The sequence below is a fragment of the Rhineura floridana genome, chromosome 7 (assembly GCF_030035675.1).
Source record: "Rhineura floridana isolate rRhiFlo1 chromosome 7, rRhiFlo1.hap2, whole genome shotgun sequence".
NCBI lineage: Eukaryota > Metazoa > Chordata > Lepidosauria > Squamata > Rhineuridae > Rhineura > Rhineura floridana.
The window spans coordinates 124,471,352-124,494,007 of record NC_084486.1 but is presented as its reverse complement, the minus strand read 5'-3'; the positions used below and the strand labels follow the sequence as shown (position 1 = coordinate 124,494,007).

Below are 22,656 nucleotides of genomic sequence, written 5' to 3'. Positions count from 1 at the left end.
TGTTGTTCTTTAAAGGAGATATTTGTCTACAATGGTACTGAAACAACTTCATTAGGTTAACAGAGAGCAATGACTTCCATAGCCATCATGTCAATAACCACACAGTGTAAAATAAATGTTTTTTTAAAATTGTTTTAAGATTTTAGCATGATTTATTGCAGAAGAGTTCAACCCTGTTTCACAATGATGGCCAATTCACATGGCCATATTGACACATTATGAATGAAAGTATCTAGGCTGACTTTGCAAGCATAGGTCACAACCCATCTTACACATCACTGTATAATGGGGCTTGGTAGTTTCTAGCACATCAGTTTGGTTTTATAACTTGGCCCCAAGATTCCTTGTTTGTTTTCTTTTTTAAAAAGTGTTAAGAAGTTCTCCAATAAAGACAAAAAAGAGCTTCTGGCATGGCCAGATTCATGGACTGCTTTAAACACTATGCTATATTCACTAATAAGACAAAAAAAACCCTTGCGGTTTAAGAACGTACCTGTAGCGCACAGATATTTCTATCAAACTTTAAAACGCAGGGAAATTGGGTAGCTATAGTGAATGCACCAGGGGAGCAGGAGACCAGACCTCCTCTCTGAGATATTGTACCGCCCTATAAATTTGTCAAAATGCAAACACAATTTGGGTTGGTGTTTCACAATCCAATGGTTGCCCTGGTATTGGGCCCATAGGTAGCGGGGCCCCGACTCTAAGACTTCTTTAAAAAAAAGTATATCTAGCCCTCCTTGAAAGAAAGTTATGAAGCAAAATATGCAGGTAGCCTTCTAAGCAATTTCTGTGAGATGAGCCAGCCTGGCTGCCCTCTCCTTTGTGTTTTAGCCAATTGATAAAGTTAAAGCTGTGACTGATTCTTGAGTAGTTTGGACACCAGATGACTGGAATCCCTGGGATCCTAACAAATTGCTGTTTCCCCTCTTCTTCAGTGTCCTTTTTCTGCTTCTCATTCGCTAATCCTTGTAATTTCTGTAGTTTGCCCTTCCTATTTTCCTAGCAACCAGGATGTGTCTTTCCTGTGATGAATTCATTTGAGATCAGATACTCCCCAGAAGCCATTTTCGACAAATACAACTGCACAGTGGATGTTAAAGAACATTTTCCCCACTCTCAAATAGCAAATGTAAAATATGAAAACTTTACAAAGAGGCTTAGGCATGTTTCCTGCTGTGTAGGAGCTAAAGACCAAGCACTCATTAAGAATTCACTGTATAGCTAACTTACAGTAAAATTGTATGCATGTCTACTCAGAAGTAAGTCTCCTTGTGTTTAATGGGTACCCAGGTAAGAGGGTACAGGTTTGTAGCATAGCATAGGCTTTGATTAAGGGTTTGCAATGAGGAAAACAAGGTTGTTGTGCCCTTAACAGCTGTACGGCAGGCAAAAATTAAACAGGTCAAATTTTTTCTCGTACGGAAACACAATTATTCCCACCCTATTCCTGTGATTGTATTTTGTTTTAATTGTTTTTAACACTGAATGTTAAACTGTTATAACCTGCCCTGGGACCTGTTGGTGAAGGGCAGGTAATAAATTTAACAATAATACAAATTATTATTATGGGAAAAGTTTCACCTGTTCACATTGTCAGACATTTTATTTCACATGTAGCCACTATTTTTGGGTCATCCACTCCACCTGCAAAAGAGGACAGATCTGTGTATGACACAAAGTATATGCAAATTGTATGCAAATCTGTGGCCTCTTTTGCAAGTGAATTGGAGGGCCCAATCCACACACACACTTGTGCAGGCCCTAGAAAATCTTGTTGGCAACCTGGTCTCTTATCAGACTACTGAAACAGATACCCCGTCTCTAAAGAGAACACTATTACACATATAGACAGCCTTCTGGTTTACCTGCTTCATATAAACCATACTGTGTTCCCATTGGGAAGGGGTGATTTTGCAGACAAAGTAAGACTTGGTCCAAAATCTGTTGTACTTGTGGGATGGTAGTGGTTACTGAGGTGGTAACACTTCTGGAATCTCCACTGTGGCTGGAGGAAAGGAGAGAAATTCAGACTGGCTCTGCCTACCTGCCAGCACTTTGACTCTGCTTGTCTACCAACTCAACAAATCAACAGAAGTCCCATTTTCACACAGAGTCCAGCAAACAGCTGCCTGCAGGAGCCTTTCTTAAAGCCAGCAGTAGATGAAGCTGGCAGCAAGGTCACTGGAAGAGGAAGCTTATGAAGAAAATACATCAACAATCAGGAGACAAATGAAGAGTTTGAGCATTAATATAGAGCAGACATTTTTTATTTTTGTTTTTTAGAACCTAGTTTCTTAACTACTGAGACTGCTAAATGCAGTACTATCTGGAAAAAAAATAGCAAAGGAAAACAATGTTGCCTATCAGTCATATGCTCTGCTCTGATGTAATCCAAAACAAACAAACAAACAAACAATAATAAATAATATATGGCAGGATACACCACTGCTAAAGTTGCTGGGGAACCCTCTTGAAACCCACAGCTCTGTGCATAGAATGAAGAGCCACCAGGGCAGCAGTTTGGAGCATCTATTTGAGTAGCAAAGAGTTTCCAGTACTGGAGGTTGACCTTTGGCTCTCTAACAGGAAGGGCGATGAAAAGTTTCCTGTCTAGCTATGACTTTGACTAGACAGCAATAGTCTTCCTGGCTCTTATGTGATTTGGCTTTTTGCTCCCACTCTACAGCTATATATGGCTCAAGCCCTGACAATGACTGAAGGTAGCCTAATACGTTGGATTCCATTAGGGGACCACCGGAAAATATACACATTTCCTAAATTACAGTGACTGGATCCATAGGAGAGATATGTAATAATGGTAATGTGGTCATCCTGCTCTGAGCAAGCCCCCTAACACAACTGGACCATACTTTTAGGGTAAATACAATTCACTTCAAAGATGGAGAATCAGAATGTTTAATGGGCTGTATTTAGCATAAGATGTGTTGATTTAAGAATGCAAGAATACAGGAAGGTCCAATCCCTGCTGGATCAGACCAAAAGACTAATTAAGCGGAGCATCCTGATTCCAACAGCGGCCAACTAGATGCCTATGATAAGTCCAAAAATAGGACATGAGAGCACTAGATCTTGCACTGTTGTTCCCTTGTATTCAGATACATGCTGGCTGATCCTGGAAGCTGTGCATAGCCATCATGACTAGTAGTCAGTCTGAAATGAGGTTTTATGGCACTATATGAAATATGAAAATAGACTGCCTTCAAGTCGATCCCGACTTATGGCGACCCTATGAATAGGGTTTTCATGGTAAGCAGTATTCAGAGGGGGTGTAGCATTGCCTCCCTCTGAGGCTAGTCCTCCCCAGCTGGCTAGGGCCTGCTCAGCTTGCCACAGCTGCACAAGCCAGCCCCTGCCTTGTCCGCAACTGCCAGCTGGGGGGCAACTGGGCTCCTTGGGACTCTGCAGCTTGCCCACGGCTGCACAGGTGGCAGGGCATGTAACCCCTGAGCCGCTCACTGTGGGGTGATCTTTAGCTGGCCCTTTACACCCAGGAGACACGGGCAGGGATTTGAACTCACAGACTCTGGACTCCCAGCCAGGCTCTCCTCCCCACTGTGCTATACCAGCTGTATATGAAATATAGAGCTGAAATAAAAAGCTCAAAATGCTCAGTCACAATTTGGAACCACAAAATACCTTTGACATAAAGACATGATTTCTCCTTTGACAGCATCCCCAATATTCTTTGAAAGCATATGCCTGAAGGCATACTACAGTCTTGCAGTTTTGTGATATGTTCCTTTCTTGCTGGAGCAGTTGCATCAAAGTTACAGCTGCTTTTCTTATTCCACCTCTGGAATTCAAGCTCAAACAAGAGTTTTCTTGCTATATAGCAGGAAGAAAGTTTCTAGAGAAAGAGAAAATGTGTTCTTTTTCTATTACCTCTCCTGAAACGTTTTCAAATAGCATGGTGAATCTCCCCTTGTTTTGAGTACTGTTTGTAGCTATTTCTAATGCTATATTTAGTTGGCAAAACAGAAACAATAGAAAGAGTGGGAGAGGCTCCATATGATCAAGCAGGTGCCTCTAAGGCTATAAGAGGAATTGGTTTCAGGACAGATGGAAAAGATACATACTGAATTTTGTTTGGGACAGGTTCATCATGATATTGGGAGGCATTGACTACTAGAAGGGCAAAATATATCTTTAGAGATGGAGGAGAAATTTGTTTGGTCTGCTTTTTATAGTGTTTTTTTTTTAATTAAACCTGATTTGATGCTCCTGAAGTTGCTTGCAGATTGGAACACACAAATCAGTTGGATTATGCACTTCTCCAGATTTTGTGAGGTAGATCTGGTCCCAAAAAGTGCACACCAAAATTTATAAAAATGCATATTTTAGGGAAACAATGAAAGAGAGAGAAGATTGAATGGACCTATGACTGAACCCCAGTGACGTTAATAGAGAATGAACTCAGGTTGTTCTGTTCATTCTTTGGTATCCCCAAGGCATACTAGTTTTATATTTTTGTGTCTCTTTTGTGTTTGTGTGTGTGTGTGTGGGGGGGGTTGAGCTAGGATCTAGTCTATGCATGCAGCTGTCTGTGCAAGGGGATCTGGTGCTAGGGCTGACTAAGAGTCACATCTGGTTTTGATAGAGAAGGCAAATATTTAAAGAAATATGTGAGTTTGGATCACTCCAGTATATTTTAACACAATAGACCAAACTCATATTTGGTTAAACGGCTGTTTTTATAATATTAAAATGAAGAGTTTTTGTTTTTTTATAGTTACTTTATACAAAATGTAACCCAGTGATTCCCAATCTTTTTTCCCCCACAGACCACCTGAAAAATGCTGAGGGTCTTGGCAGACCGCTTAATGATTTTTCCACCTGTTGTAGCAGATGTGTTGTGCTAGATGCTGTCTGCTTTTGAAGTATATTATATTGCTTCCATAGAATTCAAATTGTAATATACTAAACTAGAATATTAGGAATCAAGGAAGCAATGAAAATACAATTAAAACCAATATGAATATTTAATGTGATGGATGTGCGATCTTCCATTCTTTCACCACAAATCCACAGCCATGCCATGGGCCACCTGAATGAAGCTTGAAGATCACTGTTTGGAAACCCCTGATGCAACCTGCTCTGATCCTTTGGGAAGGAGTGGAAATATGCATAACCCCCTTTTCAGATTTCAGTTCACTGATCACACTCTATACCAGTAGATAGCATTTTGAAAAGTAGGACACATAGAATGACTTCATCTTTCTATTGGAAAAACAATTGAGAAAAACACTGCACACCATATACATATACAATACAGACTACTGATAGGATTAAACTAGTATATAAATAAATGAAAATAGGACTACGTATGATTCAATTGGTTATATTAATAAAGAAATTTCTCTCTTTCAGCTTTCTACTCATCTTTCATATAAGAACATATTTTAAGAGATGAAGCAAAGTTTGGTTGACAATATGATGCTTCAAGAATTAATGTAACTTGTGCCTGCAATGTATGGGAGAAGATATAGATATAATCTAGTACCCTGCGCTGGCTGGGAAGATTAGGAGTGCATAATATGACCTGCATGAGCAAGTGTACTCACAATACTAAATAACTTTATTGATTTGTTTTCTATGCCCACCTAGCAACTGAGTATCTTAAAATCTAGCCAGTATTTTCTAATGGGGAATGAAGTTTACTTTTTTTTACTTCAGTGAAAATACATCATCAATCATAAGCCTTTGGGTATCTCCTTCTGAATATTGTACTGATTTTTTGAGCATCTGTTTGACAGAAAATAAGTTTTTTACTTGACATTCTATCCTTTTATTTTATTTTATAGTTGAAATATATCTAAGGTTGTATCCAACTAAGCTTGAGTAGACCCACTGAAATTAATTGACCAAAGTTAGTCATGCCCATTAAATTCATCAAGTTTAGTCTGAGTAGGATTAACATTGGATATAACCTCTAGTAAATAACCTTTTGAACATGAATTGAGGGGGGTGGAGAAAGACTTCATATATAATCACTTAACTTGTTGCATTAAATCATGTCCTCAAAATCTCACAACTACACCTTGACGAATTCAGTGCATTAATTTCCTAAAAGTCACAAACAATATTAGTCTGAAAAGCTAAACCAATTAAAGCTTTTGCACAGTAAGGTTTATTACTCGGCTATGAAAGCTGTAGATCTTCCTGTCCCCCCAGACGATAAGGCATGATAAAACAGTGTATACATATACATAACCCCTTTTGTGCATAGTTTAAGATCTAGTTCAGCTCTTCTGTGCACATGAGAAAGTTATTTATGATAGGACAAAAGCAGTGGATCCAGACACCTGCAAATATGTGCAAAACAATTCCCTGTGCACATGGGGAAGTTAATGGCCAATCTCCACTTCCAACAGCAATCCCTCTCACCCATTAGGGTGCTGCTCCAGAGACCCCTCCAATCTAGGGCTTTGGGGGGGCGGCTACCACTGGGAGGAGAAACTGAAATGCCCTTGCACATGTGTAAAATGCCATACATGGCACTTTGAATCTCAGCCAGTATGTGTACAAAAAGCGGACACCACAAAACAGGGATGGTTGCTTTATCAACTAATGTTAATCCTTCTTTTGTTTAGTGGCAGTTGGCAGCGTTTTTAACATGACTTAGTCTGCCACTAGTGATCTAAAAATATCCAAATATAACTCAGATTGTAGACTGAAGAACACATAGCAGAAAATACTCCATGTTTAAAGAACCTCAAGTCCTTAGCAACATATACTTTATAAAATTACATTCTTATTGTGTAGTTTAGAGATCCTGGATGCCTTTCCTATACAAGTGTCTCCCAATTCTTATCAAGGAGTTCCATATCTAGACTTTTCTGGTGACCAAGCATCAATGGGGAAAGTGGCATAGACTGCAGTGGCATGTTTCATTTTTAGAGCACAGAGCTATTAAATAGTATCTTAATACCTTATCATTGCATCCACATTGCTACACACTGAATATAATTTAAGACTGAAAACTGCGCAAAAGACCAAATGATCACTTCTCTTTCCCTCTATTCATTGGTATCCTGTATTCAGAGTAATTTGTAGCACAGACTGCAAAGCATATGCTTACATTTTAATAAAGATAGTCAAAGAACAGAAAAGCTCAGACTTGCTTGCTTCTGTTGTGGAAGAGAGGTATACATTTTAAAGCCTTTGATAATAAGAGATGTCTCATTCTGGGTATCTTTCAATTCTGAATTATAAAGAACTTGTATTACAGTTGATAGCCCTAGGGAGATGGACTGAGAAAACAAACCCTGTAAGTTCTTTCTAACAGGAGTGAATTCTGTCAAAACACAGCCAAGATCTCTCAGCTGCCCTTGGGACAATAAGGCACCATTCCCTATTTGCAGTGCCTTGGCAGAACGTCCAATGCTCCTTCTCATCCAGCCCTCATTCTACGCTTATGATGCAAGCACCAGCCATTCAGATATGTACAGTTATGTCATTACAGTACTCAGTTAAAACAATATTGGCCTTGCATAGAGGCAAGGTTAAAATGTTTCTTTCCTTAAAGACCATGTTTACTTGGACACTCCTCCAATTTTACCACTGGGATTTTATCGCACAGAAGACAGTGAAATTCTGTAGGCTATTTAATTCACCCAGGCCACGGGGCTGCCCATTAGCCTCTCTTGTCGAAGAGCAATCAGCCTCTGGAACCATCTTTCTTCAGCTTCTGCTTTGTCAACAAACAGCTGTAAGACAAGGAAAACTGATATAACTTATATGGATATCTTGCTGACATTTGAGAGTATTGGAAATACCCCATGAATTCATTGCAAGAAACCTCAAGCAATCAGTACTGCAGTGGGAGACATACACTGAGATGCCCTCATCAACGTTAGGATTTTTAGCATCTGTCAAACTGTGGCTTAATTTGCATCAGTGTGCTAAGCATATACCAAATATCTGTCCCTCGCCAAGTGTGTAACCACAATCACTAGACACATAAACTAGGTAATTTTGAGTTCTGGCACCTCTGTTTATAAATTAACCCTATGTCACATTGCTGAATCCTTCATGCATCTCCCTAGATTTGCAAAGATCTCTGCTGTAGCAAGTGAAGAATACCCTGAACCTAATTAGAAAGGAAGTTCTGGAAGATAGGTACTTCCCCCAATATTAAAGCATCATTTACATGGCTTGGTAGAATAAATGCTTTCTGTATGAATGACAGATTTCTATATTTTTTGATGCATACAATGACCAAGGGAAATGTGGCCGGGCTTAATTAAAATGAGAGCATGTGGGCATCACATCTGTAGTGCCATAATGTATCTGACAAAACATTTCATTGATAAATGGATGCAATTGTCAGAATACCTTTTTTAAAAACAGTGTACACCCTCTGGAATGTAAGTGAATTTGAGAAGTAAAGTTGGTTCCCCACCCTCTCAACCCTCTCACACAAAGCTCACACATCTGAAAATAAATAAAACAAATGAGAAATACAGCTTTGTTCTGTCACTCTACTAGATTCCCACATTTATACAAGTATGCTCATGCTATGAGTTCTAGTATTAAATATTTTGTGAAACGGTATGTACATATGAATACACAGATAACATCACCTCATCTCTCCCCCTCTGTATGATCTCTCCTCCTCCATATGAACTTTGTTAGAGAAAGACTATTCTAATAAGTAGCACCCTACTTACATTAGGATGGGCTAGTGAGTTTTCATCTTGATATTTGATAGTAGTAGGAATAATTCCAGTCACTGTTTCTTTTTCAGTAGTAGTCAGAACAGCATTTCCCACTTCTGCTGTTGCAGGTTCATTCTTGACCTCAGCAAGTTCTATTGCCTAATTGCAGGGGTGAGAATAAAATTCATAATATTTATAGCCATATTAATTCTGCTTTGAGTAGTCTGAGAATACCATTGTATTGTGACACTAGACTGACAATCAGGGAGAATCTGCTGAACAATAACAATTCCTCTTGTTAAAAAGTATGCCTATATTGACCCATTGAACCTATTTTACTGGACACATGGAAGTACCAGGTTGCCTTGGAAACTGGAACTATGGACTGGGCAAAAGCCACCTGCGGCTTCTGAACTTTTTGGATTCTAGTACTTTTTCTAGTTTTGACTTGGAATTTCATTTATATTTATAGGCTCCCATTTTCTCAAAACAATTGTCACAAATACAGTATTTGTGCATTTCTCTTGTGAAACAAAATAAAAAGATAAAAATAAATGTTTTCCAAGGGCTCACAAACTAATATATCTATTTGCAGCAAGGGTGCCTTATAATATAGGATGCCTTATAAGACTTATATAGCATTACTTCAGTGCTGAAGGAGTTGCACTGGTTACCAGTTGCTTTCCGGGCCCAATTCAAGGTGTTGGTTTTGACCTTTAAAACCCTGCACGGTTTCAGCCCAGTCTATCTGAAGGAGTGCCTCCAGCATCATCAGTGTTGCTGCCCAACAAGATCAGCCTCAAAAGACCTCCTCTCCATCCCACCAGTTAAATCAGCTAGACTGGTGAGAACTAGGAAGAGGGCTTTTTCAATCATGGTACCAACTCTATGGAATTCCCTCCCAAATGACATACGCCATGCCCCCTCCATAATGAGTTTCCGCCGGACCTTGAAAACCTGGCTCTTCAGGCAGGCCTTTGGGGTGGGTTAGGTTTTAGTGTTACTGTTGGAATTTTAAGGTTTTAATGTGAATTGTATGTTTTATGTTGTGCATCACCCAGAGTGGCTGGGGAACCAGCCAGATGGGCGACTAATAAATTTAATAAATAAATTTTAATAAATAAATAGCGAAAACTGCCAAGCGCCAACTGAAGGGACATGATACTATGTTCCAACTGAAACAATAATGCTTCTGCAGAAGTTCTGAAGACAACTACACATTTCATTTTCCAACACATAGGAAATGCATTCCTAACATAGGAAGCTGCCTTAAATCAAGACTGTCCCTCTGGTAGGGGAGATAACTTGATCATGAAGGAGATTTTCCCAGGACGAGGCTCATCCCTTGCACTCTAGGTGTGCTGAACCCTGCAATTTCCCCAGATGCGGACAACTCGACTGCCTAATTTGTGGTAGTCAGGTAGTCAGACAACATCTGTCATACCACAAGGTGGACATCCACACGCTTCCACAAGCGTGCAAGACTCACTCGCAGCCTTCTAAGGATTCAAGAGTCCAAATGGCCAGAAGAATAGTAGCGAAACAACCTGTTCAAGTGAGGTAGAAAAAACAAAGTGAGGCTCCAGAGGAAGGAGTTTCCCAGAAGCAACCTGGAGCTCTGATTTTTTTCCTGCCTCTTCAAGCTGCTGGTGGATAACAACCCACTTGGTGGTGCCCTAGTGCCACTTGAGAAACATGTTCTTTCGAACCTATGAAAAACTGCAGGAGACATTTAAAAAAAAATCTGATATACACAGTACTTATCAGCTAATTTAGTAAACATCACAAAGTGTATGCATCTTCACTGACTCTCTTCACGTGACAGGTGGCACGCATTTCCTGACACAGAGTTTAATTTCAGTATTAGAAAAAATAGCAATTGAAGAATGCCTCAAAAGATAGCTTGTTCAACCCACTCCCACACCCACAAATCTAGTGTCAGAGAGCTCCCTCCTTTAATCAACTAAAACATCTGTGTAACTGTTACTGCTTCAGAGCTGTGTCACCTGTATTTGGAAACACATCTCTGTTATCTTTTTGGTGCCTATTGAAGATCTTCCTCTTTCAGCAAGCCTTTCAAGTGGAGACCTTATCCCAGTCTGCTTCTGTGTTGGAATTGCTTTTTAATATCTTTTTAAACCTTTTTTTAAAAACAATATGTTTTTAACCTTTTTTTAAAAGATGTCTTGAAAGCTTTTAAAAAAAATGTTTTTAAAGATATTTTGCTTTAATGTATTTTAAAGTCTGTTTTTATGATTAAAAGTATTTTTGGTGCTTTTGTTTGTTACCCTGGGCTCCTGCTGGGAGGAAGGGCGGGATATAAATCAAATAATAAATAAACAAACAAACTTATAAACAGATATTCATAAATACATTTGTTTGGTTTCAGAGAAGCACAAGTGTGCATTGATGTCGGGGTGGTAGTGGTTTGATTTGGTCTGCTGGTAGCTTCTCATATCATAATCTATGTTGCTCCAGATGACCCTGATTGGGGAGAGGCACCTCCCAGGCTGTGGCCACTGGAAGGGGGAAGACAAAAAGCCCTCATACGGAACAAACAACCTTGTATTTCTCTGTACCTAAACCAAAGACTTAATCATTTGTATTGCAATTTATAAAATAAAGTCATTGTGTCAGAAATGTCGATATTTATAACAGTATTTGTGTTCTGCTGCTACTAGAAAAATATATATTATTGACAAAACTTGCATTACTTGATTATATGGGATCCACATATGCCTGATTTCTGATTATTGGGATTAGGATTACCAGTATGATCAGTCAATGTCAATGACAATGTCAACTGCATTAATGCACCCATTTTGCACAAGCTCACAAGGGGCTCTATGCAAAGAAAGAAGATTGAAAACTTACCTTTTTGACTTCTTTGCTTGATCTGAATGTCTGTGGAACAAAGGAGTCATTTTCAATTGCTTCAATTTCTTTCACTCGTTTCACTTGCTCTACGAGGCTGGTTTGGTCTACAGAAAAGGGTGTAATGTCAGTATGGTTTAGCATAAGTTTAAGATCAGCACTGTGAAATATCGCTCTAAAGAATTTCTTCTGCTCAAGAAATGGAAAACTCTTAAGGTGAACGATGGCTCTGCCAAGGAGAAATTATTCGTATTTTGTTCAGAGAAAAATGGATGGGAAGGGTAAAGCAAATCCTTGGACAATGAAATGGAAATGTTTGCCATTTACACCAGGTACAAACAGGATGCCACTGCTGACAAAGTATCTGTCAATCAAGAGTTGGATTCCTGTTGTAATGAGTACAGATAAAGTGCCCGCTCTCACCCCAACCCAAAAGTTCATTGTAATGCCAGAAAGGAGAAGAGACTTGGTGTTTTGTATCTTGACTCAATAAAAAGCTCACCCAACAACTGGTCTGTTGCGCTGTGTGTAGTTGTGTTGCTTAATTTCATTTAAAAGCAGCAGCACAGCAGCAGAGAGTAACAGCAGATGTTGAAATGCGAGTGTGCCAGCGTGTGCGTGCGTTTGCCTAAGAAAGCAGGCTTTTACCCTGCATCAGCATCACTGAGACTGAAGACTTAGTAAAATAAGAAAAGCTACATTATTTATAGAAACACATAGTAGATAGAAAAGGCATACCTAGTTCTAACTAACTAGCTAAGTTGGAGGCATAACTCCCAGGTGTAGGAGTCAGCCCCATGCTTGGAGAGAGAGCAGAGACAAAGGGAGTCTCCTCTCTCCTGGTCAGCCGGAGGACAAAGGAATGGAAAGGGCAGAAGGAGGAGGGGCAGGTAAGCTTCCCTAAAGGCATCACAGTCTAGCGACAGAAGGAAGTCAGTCAGAGCATCACAGGTAAAAGGTAAACAAAGCTTATCCATCTGGAGGACCCTAGCTCTATCTTCCTTCTGGAGCTTAAACAAAAGAACAAAACAGGAGTTGCTCTTGCCCCACTTCCAACATGGTCATGGTTCAAGCTTCTCAAGGAAGTCTAACTACCACACTGAGAATCACTCCTATACCATGATAGGTGATTCTGTGCAGAGCCCATTGCATCCCAAAAGCAGTTCTCTGTATCCTTACAGCATTCATGTAAACTATTTTAATATTCTAACAGTGCTTTTATGCAGCATTTGAAAAAAAAAATCAATATGACAATTGAAAAGGTTGAAGAATGTGCTCGAATTAGAAAAAAATCATTTTACAGACTCACTTGTTTCCTTTGAGCTTCAGTCTAATAAATATGAATGCTGCATTTTTTCCTCTTTCGTTAGAAATGAAATTAGTAAGATGAGGCAAATATATACCGACAACGAAAAGATTCATCAGAAACACAAGTACTGTGCACAGTAAGAAACCAAATAGAACTCATCCCATGACAGAAAGTGTATTCAGATAACAGCTGTATTACAGCACACCCTAGGGAACACATCGGTCTGTGATATTTCCTGGGTTGAGAAAGGTCTCTGGACAGTCCGAAGCTATGTTGGGGGCTATATGTATTTTAAGCACCCTTCCCTTTAAAATGTCAGCCCTATATAGGTCTAAGCACATCAACTCTTATCCAGGAAAGTATTTCAGTATTTATTTATATGGACAAACAATACATATAAGTTTTATTACATGTAAAAGCTATGTTTGTTCAGAGTCAGGCACAACAGTATTGTACATTATATAATTTAAATCTGCTTTTTGTCAGTCAAAGAGCCAAGGAAACATGAAAAAAAATAATGCTGGCATAAAAAGCAATGGAAATAAATTGAGCTCTGCTCATCTATACGTACCTCTCAAACTACTGCACAGAATCAGACACAGAAGACTAGGTCAGCTGGCTCACTATGTGCTTATGTATTCACTGAATGCTGCCATTGCTACTGGCATAATGTCAGCTTATTTAGCATTAAGTATCTACAACAGCGTCATTAAGGTCACATGCTGCCCTTTCTCTCTCATTGATAAACTGCTATATGGCCTTGTCAGTCACTCCTCTGATGGAAATGGTATCAAGATTTTGTGACCATGCATAATCAAAAAGCCAGATACATTCATGCCCTGGATTCTCAGGCATATGTGTGTCTGCAGGCTGTTTCACGCATGATTTTCCTACACCAATGACATATCACATCTATGTAGAAAAAAGTACATACACCATGTATACATTACATTTGACAAACCAACTGTTTCTTGCAATTTAAACATTCAGTGGGAAAACCATGAATACACATGGTATGACCTTTGCTATTTGTGAGTGCTCTAATGTGAATGACATTCACAATGTGGGGACGTTCCTCATGATAAACAAAATCACAGAATGTTTTCCAGAATTACTTCAGTGACTTTAACTGGATAAAAATGGACTGGAAGGAAGCTCTATCCATTAGTCTACAATATTGTTGACAAACACATTATTGGTATATAAAATGACTTCCATATAGTGTTTGTCAGATGTCAGTAGAAAGGATATATATTTCATAGTAAAATCAAAAATAATGGAGTCAGAAAGCTAAGAGGGTAGAGACAAAAAAAATCAATACTAACTCATTGGACAGCAAGTCCTTTCACTCTGGTCAGACTGAAAATACAGAACTATCTGTATCAGAGACTGTTGATGCCATTTTTCATACATAAATCATTCCTTCTATAAGAATTACAATTAAGCTTGCTCCTAGTAGCTTTGATCCTTTTATCTAATGGGGGCAGGAAAACTAGGAGAAATATGCATACATAGGAAACTGTCAATACAGTTATGCAGGAGGCTTGGCAAGACCTTTATGTGATAAGCTTTAATTTCAATGTGTCTGCTCACATAGACCTATATTGTATCTGAAAGTCAACACAATCATGTTGTAGTAGTAACCTCCTGAAAACAGCAGGTGGCATTGTATTACCACTTAAACCACAACAAATAACAAGGGCTTCAGAGGCCTTGCCTTAAGTATCTAAAATATAACTTACTTTAAAAAAAAAAAAAAGTTGTTTTTTGAGACTGTGATTCCTTTTATAGTGACTTGAGAATATCTATGTTAATGAAATTTATTTTTGTAAACCTTATTGTAAATATCTTTAATGTACATACTGTTCCTATAAACAAAAGGACGGCATTTTCAGTGGCTAACAGGGTATGGGAAGCAGCAATTAAAGTTTACAAGCATAATTAGCTCAAGCACAATTAGAAGGCGGCAGAAGGGCCAATATTTCTTTTAAAACCCCAAACCCAAAATCTATATAACAACACAAAATTATAGAAAACTGTGTATTTTGTGAACCACTATTTAAATGTTACAAAAATAGCATGTCAAATTAGGCATCAGATAATTTTCTGACAGCTGAACTGATCCCAAACTATAGGTTTGCAAAATGAAAAAAAATCCCACAAAGAATCTTGTGGCACCTTAAAGACTAGCAACGTTATTACAGCATAAGCTTTTGTGGACTTCTGAAATAGCTGAACAAAGGAACTTTAAAAGGAAACTGAAAAATGAAACCAGTAAATTCCATTTTTTTCAAGCCACTCAATTCTGTCTTCTATGGCTTGAATTGGGATAATGGGCTTTTATCACATTACATGTGTTAATTAGCTTACCAATGTCAGAATATTTGTGTTATCACTAACACTGCTTTGAGAATGGTCTTTCTTAATAATAATGCAATTGCCACTGAACTTTCTGCATCTCCTTTCTCTCTCATCTCACTGTTTAATATTCCCCTCACTACCATTTGTGTGTATGTATGTAAACCACAAATTTTGTTAGTCTAAGATGCCACAAGACTCTTGTTTTTGGTGCAACAAACTAACACACTCACCTCTCTGGAAACTGTAAAGGAAAAATTGCATTAAAAAAATCATTGGTAAGCATCAAAATAAGTTCAGCATATAAAGAGAGTGTGTACATTCTGGCAATTTCTCATCCTCTTAATTCAGATGATGTAACTGAAGTGGAAATATGAGAAATTATTGACATAACAGAAGTGATATGGTACAGAGAACAACTTACATCCTACTTTTTGGTACCACTGCATTGCCAGGGCAATCTGTGGCATAGACTGAACCAAGTTGGACTTGGGATCTGACGTGGTAAAGATACCACATGTACCTTGAAGTGGATTTGGATTTCTGTCTGTTACCATCCTCTTCCCTGCTTCAACCGTACCAATACTTATTACTTGTTTCAGCAGAAAAAATTCCCTTCCCTTTTTCTTCCAGCTTGTCTCTTGTTTAATATGGCGACTAACAAAGAATACAGGGAAGGGAAAAAGTCATGACCACGTGTGCACAAACACAGAAGAATGGTGGTGTTTCTCTGCTGTTTGACATTTCTCGACGGCCCAGGAACTAGGTTCACAAACTCTAGGTTCCTATTCCTGTTTTGTGCTTGAATGTATTTATAATTCATGTGCCAGCTATACATGACCACTTAAGATTGCACATATAATAGAAAATGAAGCATGCAGTCTTTAAACCAAATGACCAAGTCAGATAATATTTTCTATGAGAATACATGGAGGAGGGGAGAGAGTATCCCATTTTTTTAGGACTTCTTTAATTACTTTTGGATTTTGCACACTTGCAAAAAAAAGTCCAGTGCCATTCTGTTCTGAACAATGATATTTTGTCAGATCTATTACAAATCTTTGTCCAAGATTGTTTTAAGTCATTGTATCTCCCAAAATTCAGCCAAATAAGCTTTTTTTCACCTTCCACCCACCCCGAAAGTAATGGGATAATCTGAGGAGTTTTTGCAGTGTGACAGACTGACTGAAGGGGAGGATGACTGAATGTCCAGGCAACATGGGACACAAAGAGTAATGGGAGGGGCACACTCAGTGCAGAGGATGGGGTGAGGAAGAAATGTCACAGGTTGCGGAATCTTAGCATGAGGCCATTTTCTTCTTCTCCAGGTTTCTGCCCCATGCCAAGAAATATCTGAGGAAGCAAAAAGCAAGATATTTTCAACTGAGCAACAACAGAAGGGCCATCAACAATGGCCCAACCCATTGACCAACTCCTGCATAAACCAAGACTGAGGCAAGTTCCCTTTCAGTGTGAACAACAAGATGGGATTTGATACTGCAGCCCTTCCCTTACTCATCTCAGTTGCTCACTACTTTCTCTCAGTGCCATAGGTAAGCACAGCTAAAGTACACAAGGATGATGGCGATGGGGATTTAGCCAAAGCCATCTCTTGCTGTTCAAACTGTTGCTGTTTTTTATGTAGATCCATTAAAATTAATGGGCATCATAGGTCAATGAATTTCAGTGGGTTTACTCTGAGTAGAACTTAGTTGAATACACTCCAGTTATATAGTTTCTGCCATATGCTGAAGACGCCCCTCTGTACCTTGGCCTTTAACACCTCAGATAGATGTTTTCAGGACCCACCCTATTCCAGTGACTGTAATTTGTTTTAACTGTTTTTAACATTGAATTGAAAATTGTTGTAACCTGATCTGGGACCTGTTACTGAACGGCAGGTAATATGAGAAGAGACTAAAAGAACTGGGCATGTTTAGCCTGGAGAAGAGAAGACTAAGGAGACATATGATAGCACTCTTCAAGTACATGAAAGGTTGTCACACAGAGGAGGGCTGGGATCTCTTCTCGATCGTCCCAGAATGCAGGACACGGAATAATGGGCTCAAGTTGCAGGAAGCCAGATTTTGACTGAACATCAGGAAAAACTTCCTAACTGTTAGAGCCATACAACAATGGAATCAATTACCTAGGGAGGTAGTGGGCTCTCCGACACTGGAGGCATTCAAGAGGCAGCTGGACAGCCATCTGTGGGAAATGCTTTGATTTGGATTCCTGCATTGAGCAGGGGGTTGGACTTGATGGCTTTATAGGCCCCTGCCAACTCTGCTATCCTATGATTCTATGAAATCAATTTCATCATTATCTATGGACTGTTGCAAGGGAGTTCCTTTCTGTACTAGATAAATGTACTTCTCTTTTAGCTAAATGATTAAGTTGTACTAATGTTAACTTAGTGTTTTCCGAACATTAAACCTGTATATAAATAAAAAGACATACAATTATAAAGAAAGATTTAAAAATTCATTGAATAAAATAGTAGAGAACATCAATATCCTGAAAGCCGCATCATGATTGCTGCATTTTCAGAGAGAAACTGAAGAAAGTTTCATCTTGGAGCACATGAACAAGCCAGACTGCTGTTGCTGCTAGCTGTCCATTTTAATTCTTGAATTCTTATTGACTCTAATTAAAATTCTAGATGGAAGAGCTGTAGGTTTCTCAGGAACTTGCCAGTGAATGTTGTCTGCCAGCCATCTCCAAACACCCCATAACCGCACACAACCAGCCTGTCAGGAGAGCTAATGCAGACATTGTGGGGCACACCACATTTGTCACTGTGGCTAATATCAGAGATACTCAGCTCTTTTCTCAGCACACAAAAGCACGATATGTAATTCAATGCTCAAGTTACCCTTGTCTCGTAGGAGATTTCCCCCCGCTAATTGATAGAAATTAAGCCATTAATCAAGCCACTAGCCATCATTCAAACCAGAGAAGATGAATACAAACTTTCATCATAACCACCTTCTCCATTTTAGTGTTCATTAGCATTAATTTTTAATGCAATTATGCTATTCTTTTACACTGAGCTCATAAATTACTGCTCTTTTGTTGCTGGCTGGCCTTGTAAAATCCAAGGTAATGCTTTGTGCTCTGATCTTAAAGGCAATTACTAGCTTCTTCTATCTTTTATATCTCCACAGTCCAAAAAAACTTTATATAGTACGTCCACCTGGCATGGGTATATAACACATATAAAGTATGTGGCATATTACCAATAAATAATACACAGACTATACATTGTAGTCAGATACGTAGATAGATAGAAAGAGAATACAAGTACACAAAGAAAAATCATTAAAAGGGGTCAGATTATAAATATATATGCCAAGGAACTAAATGATAGGTTATTCAGATAGGAGCAGCTATGATTCTCAGTGGTTCTCATTAATTTCAATAGCGCATACTGTTATCCCCCCCTCCAAATACGTGAATAACTGGAATAACTGCCATTCCCTCCTCCAGGAAAATGTGAAGTGTGCACTTGGGCACATGACTGAGATAAAGGCAAAATCAGACCATCACCATCCAATGCTAGGTGTCCTGGCATACCATGAGAAGGGGCTACACAGAGCATGTAAAAATGCACTGCCCCTTCCTGGTGAAATCCCCACAATAAATGGACCTTCAGTCCTCAGCTCTACCTGTGAAAAACATTTTGTTAACATTAAATAAGCATAAATGTGAAAAGCATCCCACTTATAATCAAATATATGGGAAGCTAGTATTAGATAAATTAGGCAACAAGCTTTCGGAGCCTTTCACTTATAATTTATCATAATAAGAAATGCAGCAACTGTGCAGACACACTTTTTCATGCTACTCATTTACTACACATATGCAGTAAAGATCAAATGAACCTTTTAGAAGATATTACTCTAGACAGGAGTATATGTTCCACAAGAACATGAATTGCCATGTGACAAGATGAGGTACAAGATTATGCTTTTATTTTAACCCACATAACGATACATCATGAGGAACTACATAGAAGTATATTGTGCTTCTAGATGTACCATAAATATATATATAATTCCAACTGCTAGCAAGGATAGTTTGCAGAAGGATGCAGACAGAGCTATATAAGAATTCAACAAAAACTCAATGAAGTTCAGGCCATTCATCAAGAAAATCTATAGTAAGCAGATAAGCAAATATTCAATCACACTGAATCAATGTACAGTTTATAAATTTCAAATATATCACAATTAATTTCAATAATAGTAGAAATGATATTTTCACTCTTACTATAAAAACATTTAATAAGTGATACAGAGTAACTACTAGCCAGGGTAGTGTAATGGGTAGGGTGTTGGACTATGACCTGGGAGACTAGAGTTCAAATTTCCACTCAGACATGAAGCTCACTGGGTCACCTTGGGCCAGTCACTGCCTCTCAGCCTAACCCACCTCACAGGGAAGGGGAGAACCATGTATGTCATCTTGAGCTCCTTGGAGGAAATGTGGGATATAAATGTTGTTGTGGTGGTTGTAGCATAACAACAAAACAACTACTCTGTGCCATGACCCCAAATGGGCTCAATGAATTTTTGATCTTCCCACACTACTAAGAGCTTATAGCTGGGATCCCAGCAGACAGAACAGAATCTGTGTGGATCACAAAATATGCACAATAAAGGCTCTTGTTTTAGTTTCTTGTATAGTTTTTGAGAGGTATGATGGTCTAACACTTGTGGATTTTAAAAACATGTTTTTAGGGTTTGTGTTCGTTTTAGTTCTAGAACCGATTCATCTTTAAAAATGAGAAAAGTAAACTACAATCTCATTATCTGCCTAAAAGGTTACTCATGTCTACAGCACTTAAAACTCTGAAGAAATGGTTAGGATACAGTTAATATGTAGATTCAAAGGCTTGCTTCATGTTACATAATTATCTTTGCTGTTATTTGTAATATTTCCTTTCTAATAGAGGTTACAGAAAAGAATCACCTAGAGTCCATTTGATCTTGTTCATGCAGATGAACAAATTGAAAAATATGTTGTTTTTTTAAAAATAACAGTGGCTCATTTCCCAATAGTTACTGCATTTTTTCTTTATATTGGCATACACACTGAAATACAGAAAGGTTCTGATAACATTGTATATGTGTAAGGTTTGTTTATTATTTAATTTAAATAAAGCAAACATTAAATAGACAGATCTCGGGTGGAGAAAACCATAGCTCAAAGACAGAGCATATGCTTTGCATACAGAAAGCTCCAGCTTCAATCCTTGACATCTCTGGTCAGATACGAGGTAATGGGAAACAATTCTGCTTGGGACTCTAAAGAGCTTCTGCCAGTCACTGAAGAGAGAGAGAGAAAAAAAATCTAAAATCTGTAATTTCTTACAGATAAGGAGTTAACATGCTCAATGTTTTCCTTGTACTGCAGACCTGTTAAGTTCTCTTAAATGCAAACGCTCATTTGGGAGCTTTCCTTTTGCTGCGCCTCATTCTTGACACTTGCATGTATCACTTGCATGTACGCTGAACCACCATGGATCATGGATTCATTATCTTCTAGCTCGACTGAAATTTGGGGGCCTTTGCCTCAAATAGCAAAATATGCTATGCATTCAGGTAGTACAGTTGTTTTAACTGATTTCAATACTGTATTATTATACAAGTTGTAATCCGCCCTGGGCCCTTATGGTGAAGGACGGGCAAGAAATCCTATGAATTTATTTGTTTATTAAATTTATATTCCACCCTTTCTCCCAGTAGGAGCCCAGGGTGGCAAATACAATAAATACAATTAAAACTGACATTACCACAAGTTTTGTATGACACATGAAACTAATCTTTGCCGCCCTGGGCTCCTGCTGGGAGGAAGGGCGGGATATAAATCAAATAATAAATAAATAATCTAAATGTAGTCCACCAGGATAATCTTACAGAATATAAGTAATCCAGTATTTGATATTCTGATTAAAAATGGCTGGCACTAGGCAAAAATCAATTTGTACTTAATGGATTACAGTCATGTTAAAACAAAATTTTGTCTTAGGCATTCATCCCACCACTTGTGTACCAGATTCCAATGTCATTAAAAAAAAAGTATAGAAGGCTGCATTTGTGAAGTTTACAGATGTCATAAAAAGATGGTACACCAAATAGCTGAAAACAAAGATCAGTTACAGAGTAGATGGTTATAACAGAACAAATCTGAACAATATCAAGCTTTTCCTTTGCTGATACAAATTCTCTTAATAAGGATTTTGTCTGATCTTCATGTGACATCCCTGTATTCTACAAAAATAGTGCAGTTCACTCTTGGCTTCAGCCCATCCTATCCACCTCAAGTTAGAAGGTGCATATCCAAGATTCTTGGTAAGAAACCTTCAAAGGCTGACAAAAGCTGTAATAGCAAATGAACATGAACTTCATATCTAAGGAGGAAAGTTTGGGATCAGAAACATCCCTTGCAATATGAGGAACTATGTAAACTTAAATTTGTTATTCACAAGTGGGAAACAATGAGAAAGGAAAGCCAGAAATGGAAGAACCGATAAAAATTATGTGACATATGTAACAGCTGCCAAGGAGACAATCATTTCACTGATCTCATAATACAAAGTCCTGTTAGATTAATCTACAGAGAAATATGTTCTTGTATCAGAATACAACTTTGGGTAGAATGGAAGTACAAAGTAAAATGTGTTGCTTAAATGGTCCTAAACTCGAGATAAGAACATAAGAACAGCCTGCTGGATCAGGCCAGTGGCCCATCTAGTCCAGCATCCTGTTCTCACAGTGGCCAACCAGGTGCCTGGGGGAAGCCCACAAGCAGGACCTGAGATAAATTGGAACAATTTAAAATTATAAAATATTTTAACAACATACTTGCAAAAACTATATAACACCTCACTTCACCATAAGCTGCCTACCTAAGTCAAATTTACTTACATAATTTTTGAAAAATGTCCAAACTTAGGATCTGGACAACCCAGAGAGGAAAGAATTCCAGAAAACAGATAACAGCCACCCAGAAGGCATCTCTACATGTATCTGTTATTTATACTTGACCAAGAGAGGATGCAATAAAGAGGATGTTAGCTGAGTGTAGGGATCGTATGGGAGTTGGTCACCAAGTTATATGGGGTCACATTTAGCAGCCTCTGTTTTGATTAAATTCACCTACTAGAGAGAACAAATTTATAGAATAATCACTACACATCTTAATGCAGGGGTGGGGAACCTCCTCTCTGTCCTCCCTAGCAACTAGAGTGTTTTTTAAAAGCTTCCATTGGTGCTGATGGAAGCTTTTTAAAAGCCTATTTGTTGCATGGTGGCATTTTCAATGGGGGTTGCAGCTAACGAGGGAAGGGTTAACCTTCACCTCACATGTGCTGGGCCCCCCGCTTGACAATTAGGCACAGGAAAAAAACACCAACAGAAGCTGTTTTCA

General features: G+C 38.6%; 1 protein-coding gene and 1 non-coding gene across 8 annotated transcripts in view; one reads left to right on the top strand and one right to left on the bottom strand.

The window, feature by feature from the left end:
* Nucleotides 1-2,273: 2,273 nt before the first annotated feature.
* RSRC1 (arginine and serine rich coiled-coil 1) overlaps nt 2,274-22,656 on the bottom strand; it is a 355,437-nt gene continuing 335,054 nt past the window's right edge. For 6 of the 7 annotated variants that reach the window (XM_061637162.1, XM_061637160.1, XM_061637161.1 and 3 more), the window contains 3 exons: nt 11,556-11,662; nt 8,694-8,840; nt 2,274-7,730 (listed from right to left, as the gene is read on the bottom strand). In XM_061637162.1, the coding sequence (XP_061493146.1) occupies nt 7,629-7,730; nt 8,694-8,840; nt 11,556-11,662 (356 nt within the window). In that variant the 3' untranslated portion in view covers nt 2,274-7,628. The remainder of the gene's footprint in view (nt 7,731-8,693; nt 8,841-11,555; nt 11,663-22,656) is intronic. The other variant, XM_061637165.1, reaches the window with a different exon arrangement.
* LOC133389865 (U1 spliceosomal RNA) lies at nt 9,964-10,120 on the top strand. Its single transcript, XR_009764181.1, has one exon. It is a non-coding gene; the product is annotated as a U1 spliceosomal RNA (small nuclear RNA).